The 15,160-nt window shown below is 40.7% G+C and overlaps 1 protein-coding gene across 2 annotated transcripts in view; it reads right to left on the bottom strand.

The window, feature by feature from the left end:
* Positions 1-15,160, bottom strand: part of cltca (clathrin, heavy chain a (Hc)) — a 39,239-nt gene that overhangs the window by 15,991 nt on the left and 8,088 nt on the right. For both annotated transcript variants that reach the window (XM_061055888.1, XM_061055889.1), the window contains exons 2-8: positions 8,687-8,894; positions 4,409-4,677; positions 4,064-4,225; positions 3,833-3,946; positions 3,466-3,639; positions 440-637; positions 106-306 (exon numbers count right to left, since the gene is read on the bottom strand). In XM_061055888.1, the coding sequence (XP_060911871.1) occupies positions 106-306; positions 440-637; positions 3,466-3,639; positions 3,833-3,946; positions 4,064-4,225; positions 4,409-4,677; positions 8,687-8,894 (1,326 nt within the window). The remainder of the gene's footprint in view (positions 1-105; positions 307-439; positions 638-3,465; positions 3,640-3,832; positions 3,947-4,063; positions 4,226-4,408; positions 4,678-8,686; positions 8,895-15,160) is intronic.

Genomic DNA, 15,160 nt, shown 5'->3' with positions numbered 1-15,160 from the left:
GTGTCGTCACATGATCCGGGAGAATAGGCGGGACATGTAAACAAACAGGCAAATCAGGAAGAGCCTCTTCCTGTGAGTGAATGCCAAGATGGAGATCTGAAATACCTTGTCTTCCTTCAGCCACTTCTCCAGAAGCTGTTTTCGTCCCTGCTGGAGGACTGGCCTGCAGAGCTCCAGGGACTCGAACTTGTTGAGCTGGCCCTGGTCCAACAGGATACCGAAGTATTGCAGCAGAGGGGAGGTCTGTCCTGCCTGAGTGGGAACACTCTGGAAGCGGCGGATGGTGTCTGGGGTTCGCAGGATACCCTGAAAGGTGATATGTGGAAGTGAGAGGATGTCTCAACTGCTAATTAATTCACAAGTAGATTATGAGACAGTTTAATAAAGTTTATTCAAAATCTCTCAGGATGCCACTGGTTCAAGCTGACATTATAAATACCTTTGGTGCATTTGCAGCAACCTTGGCGGCCTCGGAGTAGTTTCCAGCAGCAAACAGGTTGTTGAACTTGCGGGCAAAGAGCTCCTCACCGCCAGCCAGGTTGTTGCGGACGGCCAAGCGGAGAGCCAGATCTGGATTCTGCAGCACGTTAGTGATGTAGGGGATGATGTTTTCCTCTTCCACGCAGACTGACAGCACCTGTGTTACAAGAATAGACACACAATGTTGCAGTGAAGTACACTACAGAGCAGACTTAGAGGAAAACTGATCATGCAATTTGATAGTAGCATCTTTTCTGATGAAAATAGTTTGGAATAATTTGACCTCACAAACTTTTCTTAATGTCCGTCATACCAAAAGCTCTAGTTCATGCATCCTAATTTTTGGTCGTTAGGTGATAATGTGGTTTGGTAACCTCTCATTTGCAATATATAAACACATTTTTAGAACTCATGACTAAAATGTAAAACTTGTGAGAAGGTGTAAGACTTAAGCCATTTAAAAGATTTGTATAAATCTCTTTGTATCTTGTCAGTATCATTAATCTGCAGAGATCAATCCCCAGTTAGGCATGGAGCTTCTCATCCACTTACTTTTCATCTCCTTATATTTTCTATAAATCGTCTTGACAAATTAACTCAGGTGACCCCTATACTTGTCCCCGCAATGTTTAGAAAGGCTCTGAAGCAAATAAGACCAATAAATCAACATTTGATGAATGGCCTTTTTTATCCCAACCAATCTTACACACATCTCAACGACATCGCCATAAATCAACAAATTCCCTATTCACATCGTGTGCCAGAAATCAGCAGAGAGCACAAGCTCAGCAGAATTGACTGTGTGCAGAAGCATTAAACTCCATTAAACCCTGTCTGGCCTTGGGTTGTGGCGGCTGAATGCAAATGTATTATTAGTGGGTCAGTGTAACGCACAGCTTTTGTGAGCAGTCCGGCTACAGAGAGAGAACTGAATGAAAAGAGCAGGGTGAAGGAAAGGGGAGGGGGGGCCGGAGGAGAAAGACAGCCAATGTTTGCCCCTCTACAAACAAGACCAGCAGGTCAGCACCCCGGCTTTTAGCATGGGTGACTAAACCTCATTCTTCCTGCCACCAAAGTAGAGGCACTCACTCGGCATAATGTGGGCGGACTAATTTAAGGTTGTTTAAATTAAAAAGAAGGAGTAATAAAAGGTCTCTTGGTGAAAACTCTGTATGTAGGTGTAATCAGGGAGGAGGATAAGACTTTAGAAAGAGGCTAATATCAAAGTCAGTCATGATTACAAGCAGAGAGATGTGAATTAAATGTGGCAGAGTCTAATGGAAAAAAGAAGGTCCAATTTGTGAGAACATCTCTTCTGAACTGCAGCACCGAGCATCAGATGACACCTGAGCTTTCGTATCAAGTTATACACTGGGAAAGGCACACACACAGAATAGTCAAACTGCGGGGCAGACTTCACAGGTCTATGCTGTGTGGATGACATGGATGATGAGGAGGGGGTTTTGATTGGATGAGAGGACCCGCACTAAGAGGATTGAGAGCGCCAGGCTGTGCCTCTCTTTTCACGTCATGTGGTCAAGGGTGGTCTATAAACTCCCCTCACCCACCCCCACCTCTAACTCTGTCCCTCTCTGTCTCTGTCTCTCCCTCTCAGTCTCTCTTTCCCTCCTTTGTCTCTCCTTCACTCATCTTCCTCTCCATCTCTCCTTCCCTCATCTGTCCCTCTCCGGTATGTGCGGCACAAACATGCATATCATTGTTGACCCAGGATGATCTCAAGCGCGCTGTGTGGTCTGAGTCATGGTATCACACATTCTGTGATTCAAAATTAGTTTTTACCAGGTAAGTTCTTTTGCTTTGTGTTGCAGACACAATTCACATTCTCTCTTTGAATATAATTTGTTCTTTCTTATTGCAGAAGACTTGGAACAATGGAAGATAAATAGTTTAAGTAGTTCTCCACATCCTGTTCTGGCTTTTTGGGGCCTTTTATTTGAAATGTGATGATGTCACAGATGAAGTGTGACAGGACATGGAGGGAAAGAGAATGGGGAATGAATGCATCAAAAAGAGACATGCAACCAGTGGGACGAGTGCAAACTCTGTACATGGGACGCATATAATGCTTCATAATTTTCATTTGGCATATACGCTCAATGTAATATTATTATTTGTTACAAATGTATACAACATTCCTCTGTGTGCATGACAGCATGCCAAAAGAGCAGCGCAACAAGACGGGGAAAAAAAGAAGACTATCTTTTTTGTTGAATCCCTAACTGCTCTGCCAGACCAATAAGGAACCATTCAATCAAGCAGCATGAAATAAAGTTTAGTTCTGTTTCAAATCCTCTGTCAGTTTTCTTTTTATTTATTGTCAAACAAAGAGAGCACTGGGTTTTAAAAAACATTTATTGGAAAACCTCTGTATCAATGTATAAATTAGCATCAAGTTACCAATATTGTTAGCCACTGACACACTCATGTGGAGGTACCACAGGACCAAGACAGTGACCTATTATCTCTGAGATCACTGCATGTGTGTGTATGAGTTTGCGTGCATGTGACATACGCACACACACGCACACTTCACTGCCCCAGCATACAACGAGACCCGTCACTGGCTCAGATCAGCTTTCCTCTTTCTGCTCAATTATTCATGTGGTGTGTGGCCTGGCTGGAACATTATTCATCAGCTGGCTGGATCCAGTTCTCCTCTCTGGTTCAGCTTCACAAAAACAGTAAGACACAACCCGCTCCCCTCGCTCTGTGAGGAACACTACACCTTGGATTATTAATGCCCACTAGCAATGTCTGAGCTCGCCTTATGATTACAGACAGTTGTTGTTTTGCTCGTTTGCATTTATTTAGCTGCATCGCATTGGCATATGGGGTAAATAATAAAGATGTGGTTTGTCTTGGTAAGGAAGACTATTTGGTTCATCGGCACAATTCCATTCTGACATGAACACGGCTGACCTGTCGTGCTGTAAATACATGAGCACTGTGTGATGACATGCTTACCTGTCCCTTCCTGTTGACCCCGATGATGCCTGAGGTGGCCTCATGAGGTGCGGTGACAAAGATGGTCTCTCCGCTGATGCGGTTCATATAGATGCAAGTGCCCGTCTCCAGGTCATACAGGTGGATGTAGCCGTATTTGGTAATAAGGAAAACGACATCTTGCTTGGAGCTTATCTGTCAAAAAACAAAGATAACATTTCTAAAGTTAGACAAATTGAAACATAAAATCCTCTTTAGTCTTCTGATTTGTCAGCCTTTTGATTTCTCATATTAGGTAATTCAAACAAACTATACATTTGCTTGGATTCAAATTAGAATATCTGAAGAAGCCATAGCCTGAGCAGGGTGGTCAATCATATATTCATACCTGCATAGCCACAGGGAAGTCGTTCTGGGCCTCTGGAGGGAAGAACACATCCACTGCTTTCTTTGGAAACGGCTGGTTGCCAGTCGGTGGTGTCCCCACCTCAATGATGTGCAACTAGGAGAAGACAAGAAAACAACCATGTGAGAAGCAGAGTCAAGGGGTCGGCTAAAGAACGAGAATGATATTAAAGACTATTTCCCCTTTTTATTAAGTTGTTAACGTGGCTGATACCTTTCCACCAGCCTGGCCTCTGACAGCGAAGCAGAACAAAGTCGACTCCTCTGTGTTTCCCTCCATCTTGAACTGGGCGAAGCTGGCAGCATGGCCTTCGATGGGCTGAGACACCTTCCTGTCAACAGAGTAGAGCTGCATGGCTCCCACCACCCGATTTTGCTGAGAAAGACCAAATAATACACAAATTAATACAAAATAAAGCTCCTGGCATACCAGCACAGAAGAGTTTTGTAATCTTTAACATTTCTGTTCTGTTTATTCTCTGTGAGGAAGACATGTTTACAGTTGTAAACCCCTGAACGATGCTTGAATTCATTAAAGAAGACATTTGCTGTAGCTCACCTGGGCTGAGATGCCGATGAGCAGCAGCCATTTCTGCTTGGCGTCAGTACGGTAGTTGATGATCTGGCAGCCTGCCAGGCTGGAGTGGCGGTCGAAGACTTTCACAGGCTGTGAGTCACCCTCCATGCTCCAGTGGTAGACGGCAGTGTCAGTCACAAGTGCAACTGTGTTCAGGGAGATCCACTTCCAGAAGGTAACGTCGTCCGTCATGGTGTGAGCCTTCATCTTGCTCTTCATCTCGATGTTGAAGATCTGAAGAGTTTTGGCGGCTACATGTGGGGAGAGAGGGGGCAGGAGCCAGGCCCCGGAAGACAGTTATAGTTTCTGACAAGGGCGCGCCCACAGAATGTTACACAGGAAAAGAAAAACACCAAATTTCAATAGAAGAGATTTAAATTTGAAATATTGGCAGTCATGGCACAGAGGACATCAAGCAAGGACGCCATGAGGGATAAAAAGGGGGTGCCGCACATGCTGTAGTCGGAAATAGTGTCAACTCTGAAGTGTGGTGAGACAATTGGCACAGAAATAATTGAACAAGTGAATCAAATTTTGGACTCCTAAGAGGCTGAACAAATCGTCCTTGAGTCATTTATGTGTCGTTGAAGCAGGTTCAGGACTAAATTGGTACCACTAGTGATATTAAATATGGACACTATGATTTCATAAATAGTGATTAAAACACTCATGATAAGTTGATTGTTGTGAATATCCACTAACAGGATACTCAAAGGTACTTCAAATGAGACTTAAAAAGTAAAGCTAACAAAACAGTTTTATTTAATATTTTAACACATTTTTCCTTTGTTTTGCAGATTTATGATAGAATTATTTAGATTGTTTCATTAGAAAACACTTGTATCCTATCTTTGTCTCTAAACAAAATGAAAAGTAGAACTTTGAGTGTGCATTAACGTCACAATCCAATGAGCAAAAGTAAGAGCCCAAAAGTATACAGATGTCCTTTGTGGTGTGATGGTGAACGACTGAATACATGCACACCTCACCCAGAATTTAACTAAAACTATCAAAGCTTTTCAAATGAGTTTAAATTATGTACTCCGAATACATTTCATGTGTTATTATATCCGACTACGTGGCCCGCCCCACCAAAAGAACAGCCTTCATCGAGAGAAAAACAAAGCAGACAGGAGGGTAGAAGCAACAAACAACTCACAAAAAAGGTAAACACATCTGCGTCTGTGTCAAATACACAACAGTGGAGTGGGACAGTTAAACAGGTACAGGCACCATTGATATGGGAGGGTATTAAAGCAAGTGAGAGACTTTTAGAGGAGAGTGGTCAGATATGTTTCCATAGTTGATTATGTTGGAGTCGTCTACAATTGAAGTTAAGTTTGATGATGTTCAGGTAACAGATCAGAAGCTAAATTTTCAAAAAAAAAGTTTCACTCACCTGGATTTATTGTCTATTAGTTTGGGTTAATTTAGAGAGCTAAAGCTTAATTTAGAAGCAGTGTGACTTCCTTGTTTGCTCATTATTCAGTTCTCATCGTTAAGTGAGAAAAAAAAAGAAGAAGCAAAGACCGATGCACTAGCACAAACGTCAAGATCATTCTGCCATCACTAAGCCGAGGGATCAGAGGTGGAGGATGGACCACTTGAAGCAGCAGCCAAATTTAAGAGAGCAAAGCAGAAGGAAATTTTTTTCTTTATTCACGATTTCCATGATCAGAGGTTGAACGTGTGTGTGTGTGCATTGCGACGGTTCTTCAGAGACGGTTACATGAAAAGGTTAAGGCTTGATACTGAGTCACATGACAAGGTCGGCTGAGAGGCATCATCACGGAAGAGTGAGCAGGAAAGACAGTGGGGGTTCGGAAGGAGGGAGGAGGGCTTTACGACGATCCTATGCTGCATTAATAGTGAGCCAAAGACAGGTGCTACAACTTCAGCCAATACAGACCCAAAACTCTTCTTAATGTTGCTTTTCCCAAAGCCATAACACATCCTTTGCACTCTTGAAATGTCATTACTATTAATCCAAATCCAAATAAAAGCCTGATAGTATTTCCCTAACATTTTATCCAGCTGAGTTGATCATCATGACCCATTTACAGTGACGCTTTTTGACTTCTGTTTACCTTTAAAATACAAAAGGCTTAACTCACTCATCCAATCACCTTCCTCTGAGAAACTGTACGACAAGGCTTGTGGGTTTGCTGTGTAAAATTTAACCAGGCAGAGATAACTACTGTAATGTGTCTATATGTCACATGATTGTCAGCAATGGGCTCTCTCTATAAAAGTTAAGTGCACTATTTGTTACTACTGCACATTGCACCACATCCTCACCAGTTCAGCAAAGCTGCATCAAAGGGAGGAGGGACAGATCACCTAATGTAAACATGTCAGCATCAACCTTATAAAACGTTTTATTGATTTAATTCTAAACATATTGCTTTTATAAGAACTGAGACTCAATGAAAGGTCACTTAAAATGCCAGTGCGGTAGTGCAGATTGGAATACTTCCCTTTGCAGAAGTGAGATTTTGAATGCAGTAGGAGGTGTGAAGCGATTCAACAGTCTGATGAAGTTGAAACAGTTCAGGTTGTGATTGGACAAAGAGGACGTACCTGAGCAAACATTTTGTTAAGAGTTTAACTTCGACAAAGCAGATATCGCATGGATAGGTTTGTTGTTTGGCTGCCAAAAAAAATGTATATTCTACCAGCTGTTACTTAACATTAACTGATGATCACCAGGTATGTTGGCCTGAAATCAATCCTTCCTAGCCTGGTTAGAGGTTTACACCTTTATGCAAGTAAAATGAATTATGGTAAATCATTTGGTAATGCCAATGTGCTGAGGATATTCTAAACTGATCATAGTGATTTGGCAATTTTAAGAGGACAACAAAAAGAGCTGAAGGGAGCCTCAGACGTCCAGTCATTACTGAGAAAGAGTTTAGCCACAAATCCTAAGACACAAGCTGTTGGCTCACAAACTGCTGTTGTAATAGTTGGATAAGGCGAAGAGCTGAACGCAGACAGATGGACACACAGGATTGTTGGGCTCTCGGATCTGCTCGACAGCTTAACTTTATTTTTTCACACCCTGACAAGTGAGCTTCACAGGCCAAAGTCTGTCCCTGCTGTTCATTCCTCATCTGGAACTACTTATGCTAGGAAGGAGGTCCCATCAGAAACAATTAAATCAATGCAGCGTTCACATGATATCAGACTTTCCACGACGGTTACAAGCCATCATGTCTACACTGTCTTGCAGGCTGGATAGTAAATGGTGAACTTTAGGTCTCGGTAAAGAGAGCAATGAGTGTGTCAAATGTTGCTCAATGAGTTGACAAGTATTAAACACAGCTGGGGATCACATGAAACAGCGGGTGTGGAAAATTATCACATCACACATAGATAGAAGAAGACATTAATCGTCAAATGAAAATCGAGAAGAAATGTGAATTAAAATGAAATAATTTTTACCCACAACATTACCACAGCTTCTAAATCACTTGTACATGTAATAAAAATGATGAAAGGCCAGCAAGCTATAATGCTGTGAAAGCTAAATCCTGTTTACGAAGAAATCGTTTGAATGGCCTCGAAGCTAAAGATAAATTTCAAGCAATAGATCAAGATATATGTATAAAACAATCCAGGAGAGGCCATTATTATTTTTTTATTAGGCCACCACCAAAGGTACACAATGTTTGATGATGTTAAATTAGTTCATAGTTCATGTGTATACCAAAGAGGGAAATGCTGAATGGGATATATATATATATATATTTTTTTTTTTATTTAGTCTTGAAAACAGGATTTCACTTCCACAATGAAGTAGTTAAATTTCAACTCACCGTCTGCAAACACATAAGAAAGCAGTAAAGAAAAATAAAAGGAACATAGAAAAGACAAAAACAAAAAACAACAAAAAAGTCAAAGCAATCATGGATGCTAGACAAAATGAATAAAAATATGCTATACTGAATATATACAGGACAAATGTTTGTTGAAAGCATACGTGTTGGTCAATAAAAAACTACCTCAGTGGAGAAATAAAGTAGCTGGATGTGTATGGACATAAATAGATGAAAATAATTCAGAAATTCTCTCAATAAACAAACTGATAATGTTGCTAAACTGAAACAACATGCCACAGTTGAATGCTGCAGATCCCTTAAGTGGAGTTATTTAAAATACAACAGTGATGTGATATAAAGTAGCTGTCTCTCTCTCTCTGGTTGTGCCTACACTAATTTTGACAAATATGGATTTTGTTATGGTAATAAATTGTCTTACCTTTAAGTGCAATGACTTTGCTGGCTGGATTCATGATGGCGCTGTCCGCCGAGATGGGCCTGCGGATGGGTGTATTGGGGTCGGCCATGTCAATGATCACAACCTGAGTCTGCTCGCCCACCTTCTCCCGGATACAGATGAATTTATCCGACTCCATGGTGAGGGTGCTGAAGCCTATGTTGGCAGGATTGATCCCTAAGTTTTGGAGCTAAGGAGAAAGAGCAAACGGTGGTCGTGTTAGATCGTCTTGAATCAGAAAGAGGGTGACTATTTGGCTAAGTCTAAGAAAAGCGACAGAAAAGTCAATTCCCACCCATATAAAGTGACTGCACAAACTTCAGTATTTTAAAAACAAAACTTGAAACATGTCTCAAAAGAGCGACCCTGGGGCCACTAGATAAAATACTGATTAAATAAAATAGTTATTGTAAAAAGTTTTAGTCTTCACCAGTGCACTATCACAGCTACAAACATCCTTAGCCATCCAAGCACTGTAAGTGGAGGCTCATGCCCCGTCTCCTGAACTGAACTAATATAATAAGACTGTAATAACAAAATCTTCACTTTTTCATTCATCTTTTTGCTCGCATTTTGTTGATTTCTTTAATTGAGGGAAAGACTGTTTAATTGCATAATTAAATGCTTAACTATAACACAAAGTGACATTTTGGCCACCAGAAACCAACTTCAGCTGGCAAATTTAGGGGCTGGGTTGCCTTTAAGGCTGCAATTTGAGAAAATGTAGTACTAGTTTATGCATTGGAAATAGTTAAGTATAAAGCCAAGAGAATCCCAGGCAACAATGCGGTAAGAAACAGGTAGAAAACTAAGTGGTAATAATACCTAGGCCTGCGCTATATGAGAAAAATATGCGATAACATTGTTCAATATGATGATAAAGATAATGATCTCGATTAAAAAACAAAAACTAAAGAGTGTGTATAAGCTATAACTCAGTTCCCATGTCTGTCTGCTGTTCTTCATGTTCTATACAAACTCTGGCATCTGAAATACATAGTTCCCTTCACTAAATTGCCACCAATCCGTAAATCTGAGAGTAGCTTATAGTTAGCTTTGGCTTCATTTTACTGCATCATAATTGGTGTAAAAGCATGGATATTATACACATGGCCTCCACCCAAAAGGTACAATGTACACATACTGAGTGATAAAGTATTGCTTGAATACATCAAAAGTGTTTTTTTTTTTTTTTTTTTTAAATTGTGATAAATTCAGACTATCGCGATGTGTTTATTGCAAAGGTTCATATCACATTCCTGATAATGAAGTTGAACAGTCAAATGAGTAGAAATGCCTGGTGCTGACCAAACAACAACAGAGTTTAATAAGGAGGCTTTGACACCCTGCTCAGCTGCCTCTCACAAACACAGCCAGACAATGAGGTCAACAAGGCCGACACTGAGAAGCAGCTCTTTGGACACATGGAGCTGTGCAGTGGTCACAACAATTAGAGAGCTGGACTGGGTGGAGAGCTACTCCAACGCCAAATTCTCAAAGAGTAGGCCCAAAGAGGAAACTACAACCACATTACACAACACTGGAGTCTGAAAAACAGCAGCTTTTCAAGGTCTGACATCTTGTAGTAGTTTAGGATGCAACGAGTAGAGTAGCTCTACAGCTGCAAGTGTGTAAGTAGTGTACCTGTACTGCCAGACAAAAAGCTGTTATAAAGATCATGTTACTTAGCATTTACTTAGCTTACTCGTGGGAAATGGTAAGCTAAAGGTAGTCCTAAAGGTATTCTATCTAAGCAGAAAAATTAATGCAATAAAAGGGCAGAAAGTGGTTTTAAAATCTGGAGAATTTTGGTTAAACACTTGGCAGTTCTCTGCACTGCAAAGCCAACGGCTGGTTGGTGCTGCCAAGGCTGGAACAACAGGGTATCCTGCCTGCCTCACACAAACCCTGACACAGCAATACCTACTGAGAGCAGAGCCAGAACAGCTCTGGGCAGGATTGTCAAGACTGTTGAACAAGTACAAACCATGTATCATGGTCACAATAATAAAGGGAAACCACTGCAAGCTGTATTGTAACTATAACAGTGAACGTGGCAATGTGATGATTACACCATCAGAACTCCAGAGCTTTCCTGCTGACAGACTGCAAATATAGTGAAGTAAGTCTGGAGGAAATGAAACTACCAACATAATTTTCTATGGCCCATGTGTTAGTGTTGCAACTTCCTCTTCTTTTCTTACCTATCAGCAATAAACCCCGGGTGTACAAATGTTGTATAATTTACCTGAAGATATTTGTTGCATGATTTCCTGATCAAACTTCAATCGCTACAGTTGTACAGAAAGCTGTAAGTAAAATGTTTCCTGTCCAATTACGACAGCAAAAAATCATTTAACTTGAGGACTATCAGTGGTCATTAATATATTACAACAGCAAGACAGGAGTGATTAACTGTGTGCTCAGCTGCACAAGTAGAAAAGTAAACCATTTCAAAATCTGATAAAGCCACTTTGTAGCATTCAATGTTTGCCCATGATGAATTACTGTGAAGAAAATCACAAAGACTAATAAGATAATGGCTAATGGCTAGTCTTAACGACTATTTTCCTTCAGTTGTAATTTATGTTGGCAAGTGTCATCCTTTAATGCCCCTTAAATTAAGACTTTAAATGTCAGAGTAGTTCTGCGACCACAAATTAGATCCATGAAGAGCTCCTGGGCTTGCCATCCACAGCTCGCCTCTGTATTGGTTCATTTCAAGGCCTGCTAATCTGTGACTACTTGCAACAATTTGCCAAAGTTGAGTCCTAATCAGCAAACAGAAACCACAGTTCCAGGAACTGCTCAACGAAATGAGTACACCTTTTATCAATGACAGGACACACCGATCCCCGCCTCTGCCCTGCTCCACCCACATTCTTCTCTTGTGTGTAACCTGGTTCCCTCTCAATGACACTGCATTAACTGACCTTTCTGAATAAGTGTTACAACCAGCTATTGGGAGAGAACTAAAAGCTGGTCTGTATCAAGCATTCATCGCAGTGTTAGTTTTTTTTATTGCCTGTCAAGGGTGACATCATAGGGTAACATCGTTGCAGCTTTCATGTCTCTTATCACTGCCATTGTCAAGAGATGGCAGCCATGTTTACTCAAGCAGTGTTGACTCAAACACCAGACAAAGCGAAAGAGCATGTACAGAAAATATAGTTTGGAAACTGAATTAGTAATCACTGTTTATAGTTTGACTGATCAGAGAATAATGAAACCTTCAATATGCTTTGAAATTATAGTTTATTCAAACCTAGAGTAAACACCGAGATCTCGAAGTGTTTGACTAACTCCAATTCATCGCTGGAATCTCAGTACACCAGACTTATGTGTGTCCATTTGTTAGGCAGAGGAGGAAGGTTACCCTCTATCATTAGACAATACTTTTCTATTGAGATTTAAGGGCTCTCTCTCACTCTGTCTTCCATCTATTCTGGGATATGCAGGAAGCCCTTTCATTCATAATGAAAACTTTCTTAAAACAGGAAAGAGCTGAATGGCTTAATCACAATGAATAAGGTACCACGGTTCATTAGAATGAAGATTTATTTTTTAAACAGATGCTGTATTGCTTAGAAGACGGACAACACCACACTATGGTCTGTCAGACTGGTTTGCTATGGAAACCTTGCAGTGAAACTCTGCTGTGGGCTCTGGCTGCTGTGACTTCAATGAGCAGGAATTTGGGTGAAAGCAGGTCAAACCAGTGGAGCTACAAACAATGTGGGAAGTTATCTTGTGATTTATTTTAGCATGCTTTGGATAGCTGCTTTAAACTTAGCTGGAAGCTTTGATTGGGGAATGCTGTACCAATGTCTTTAAAACAACAGCAGCTTATTCCCAAAAGGATAGCAATGGGGGAGGAACCTCACAAAGTTCTGGATGGATTCTGTAGATGCGTGGTAGCTGCAGACTCTGTCTCACCACATGGAAGGTAGTAACAGAGCGGCAAAAGACTTGAAACTGTACCACACTGTATAATTGGGGCGACAGTAGCTCAGTCTGTAGGGACTTGAGTTTACTGATTCAAGTCCTGGTGCAGACCACGTCTGGAAATTGGTCTGGTATTTTCACAGCAAGACAAAGTTTGACATGCAGTTTATCTGCCATCATTGTGTTGGAAGCAAAAGCCTCTGTAGTAGCCTATTTTATGCATCCCTCTTGATGATGACCCTGCTCTGTTGCACATCATGGTAGCCGCTTTCTGTTGTGTTGTATAACGTCAGAACGTTAACATAACCTGGGACAATGATATTACACCGCAGCAGATTCATGGTAAAAGTACAAAGGGTGGATAATGGTGGATGATCATTGTGTACTAAACAGAGATGAACGTTTGTGTACAGGACAGACAGGCCGGACAAGTAACTGAGTAGTTTGATTAGCGGAAACCAGGAAATGATAAGGTATGCCAAAGTAAAACTATTACTCTAGCTCTATGGTGGAAAATGCCGTGGGTGCTGTGGGAAAGTCTAACGCAAACTCTGTTACAAGGACTCAGAAACCCTGCTGCAAACTAGCAATTTCTGCAATATATTTGTAGAGCTCTGCAGGTATACCAGCGCACATGTATGATCATGACTCAAGGTAATTAGAGGTAATTGCAAAGGCTCTGAATTGATTCAACACAAAAGTATAAATCAGGGTTGAGTGAAATGGAGAGCATCAATGCAGCTTGTGAGAGACAGAGCATAATACTTCCGCATTGTGATCAAGAAAACTACTCTGGAACATTTTCTCAGCAGTTATTTAAAGAATGCTGATTAAAGCAACAAGAAAAAAAATGAAAAATGAATTTTAAAAGGATAAGGAAAGCATGTAGTATAATGTATGATCATAGAAAGAAAAGCACAGTCAAGAGGAAGAATCAATTTACATTAGCAGATGATGCAGCCTGCATGCAGCCCTGCTATAATTTCCTGGACTTGGGCAGCCAGCCAGTGAAATGGCAGCAACAGGAGCACACTATTACACTCTGCATCACTATCATTAGTCCCTTGACTTTCCATTAACTCTACCTGTAAGCCTTTCTCCAGCCTAATCACTAATTTTCTAAAAAATCTTAGAGACATGATGTTTAAAGGAAGGCCACATGAGTGTCTCTGCAAGACCATATTTCTGCACCAAAAAAGCAACAATTCTAAGCTTATAATTAGAACATTAATCATAATGTAGCATACTAAATCCTCGCAGGTTACAGTCAACCATTGCAATTTGATGAAGACAGTGTGAGGAATGAGTTACTTGTAACTCTCTCGATGCGTTATTGAAGATTTACTGCAGTTATCCCAATCCTTCATCTTAACATAATGATCTACTACTGCCTAATCTAATGACATTAAGTATGCCACAAACACTGATAAAGACATTCCTAGCTAACACGTCAGTAAAAAAAATGTGCTATCAAAGTCTTTGCAGAAGTGGGTGCTGTGTTAAACTTGCAGATTTGTGACTCATTGCAATCAAGAGTGTAAACAATACGCTTCATAGTCCTCTTGGACATCAGAAAAAGTCAGTCGATGAGCCTGCAAACACTCGTAACCCTGAGGTAGATGTCATTGATGGTAATGGTAAATGTACTTGAGCTTATGTAGCGCTTTTCTTTTAGGTCTGATCTTGTGTTTCACCTGAAAAATGTGTTAATTTGGGGCTGATCAATTACGGCAGAAATATCTTGATTATCTTGTTTTCATGATTGTGGGAAGCAAAAATCGGGATTTAAATCAAAGCTCAATTAATTGCCCAGCACTTGTTGCAATGAAATGGAAACTAAAAATGTTGTTGCAGTGTCTTGTTCAAAAGTAGTTCAGCTATCTTCAATAATAATCAGCACTGGAGCAGAGAGCATCAGTGCAGGGAACAAGGGCAAAAATGCAGCTGATTGGGGAACTTGGGCTTTCCTTGACTGATTATTAAAATCGTCAAGTTTTAGGCGGCAGCCTGAGAACTAAGTGTGTTTACTCTGAGGGAAAAGCAGGAGCTTGGATAGTGGTGCAGGACCCTCTGCTGTTATCAGCTCCATTCACACTGTGAGTAAGCACATTGCAGAGAACCAAAACACACCAACTTAAGTCCAAACAAATCCCACTCTTGTAATCAGGGGATGAGAACTAGAAGGGGAACATCCTCACAAAAGTTTCACAAACATATAATTTAGGAGGGGGCCTTAGGATTACCTTGGCATAAACTGGTAAATACAGGTTGAAATGCATTGTGTCGCAGTACTACAGTGTTTTTGTAACGCTGTGACAACAATGCTTTAAAGGTTCTATGGCCTTCAAAAGTTCTTCATCTTGCATGTTATATCTTTCTTTAGCATACGGAAGCTACTCTGCAGCTGGTGCAACATATCATGCATAAATTTGATACCAATCCAAAAATCAATAATGATATTCTTCTACATCTCTTGCCAAATGCAAATAACAGATACATCATGTAACCTTC

This window comes from Labrus mixtus, chromosome 14, assembly GCF_963584025.1.
Source record: "Labrus mixtus chromosome 14, fLabMix1.1, whole genome shotgun sequence".
In the NCBI taxonomy this organism is placed as follows: Eukaryota; Metazoa; Chordata; class Actinopteri; order Labriformes; family Labridae; genus Labrus; species Labrus mixtus.
Note: the sequence above shows the minus strand (reverse complement) of the source record. Positions and strands in the feature narration are given on the sequence as shown.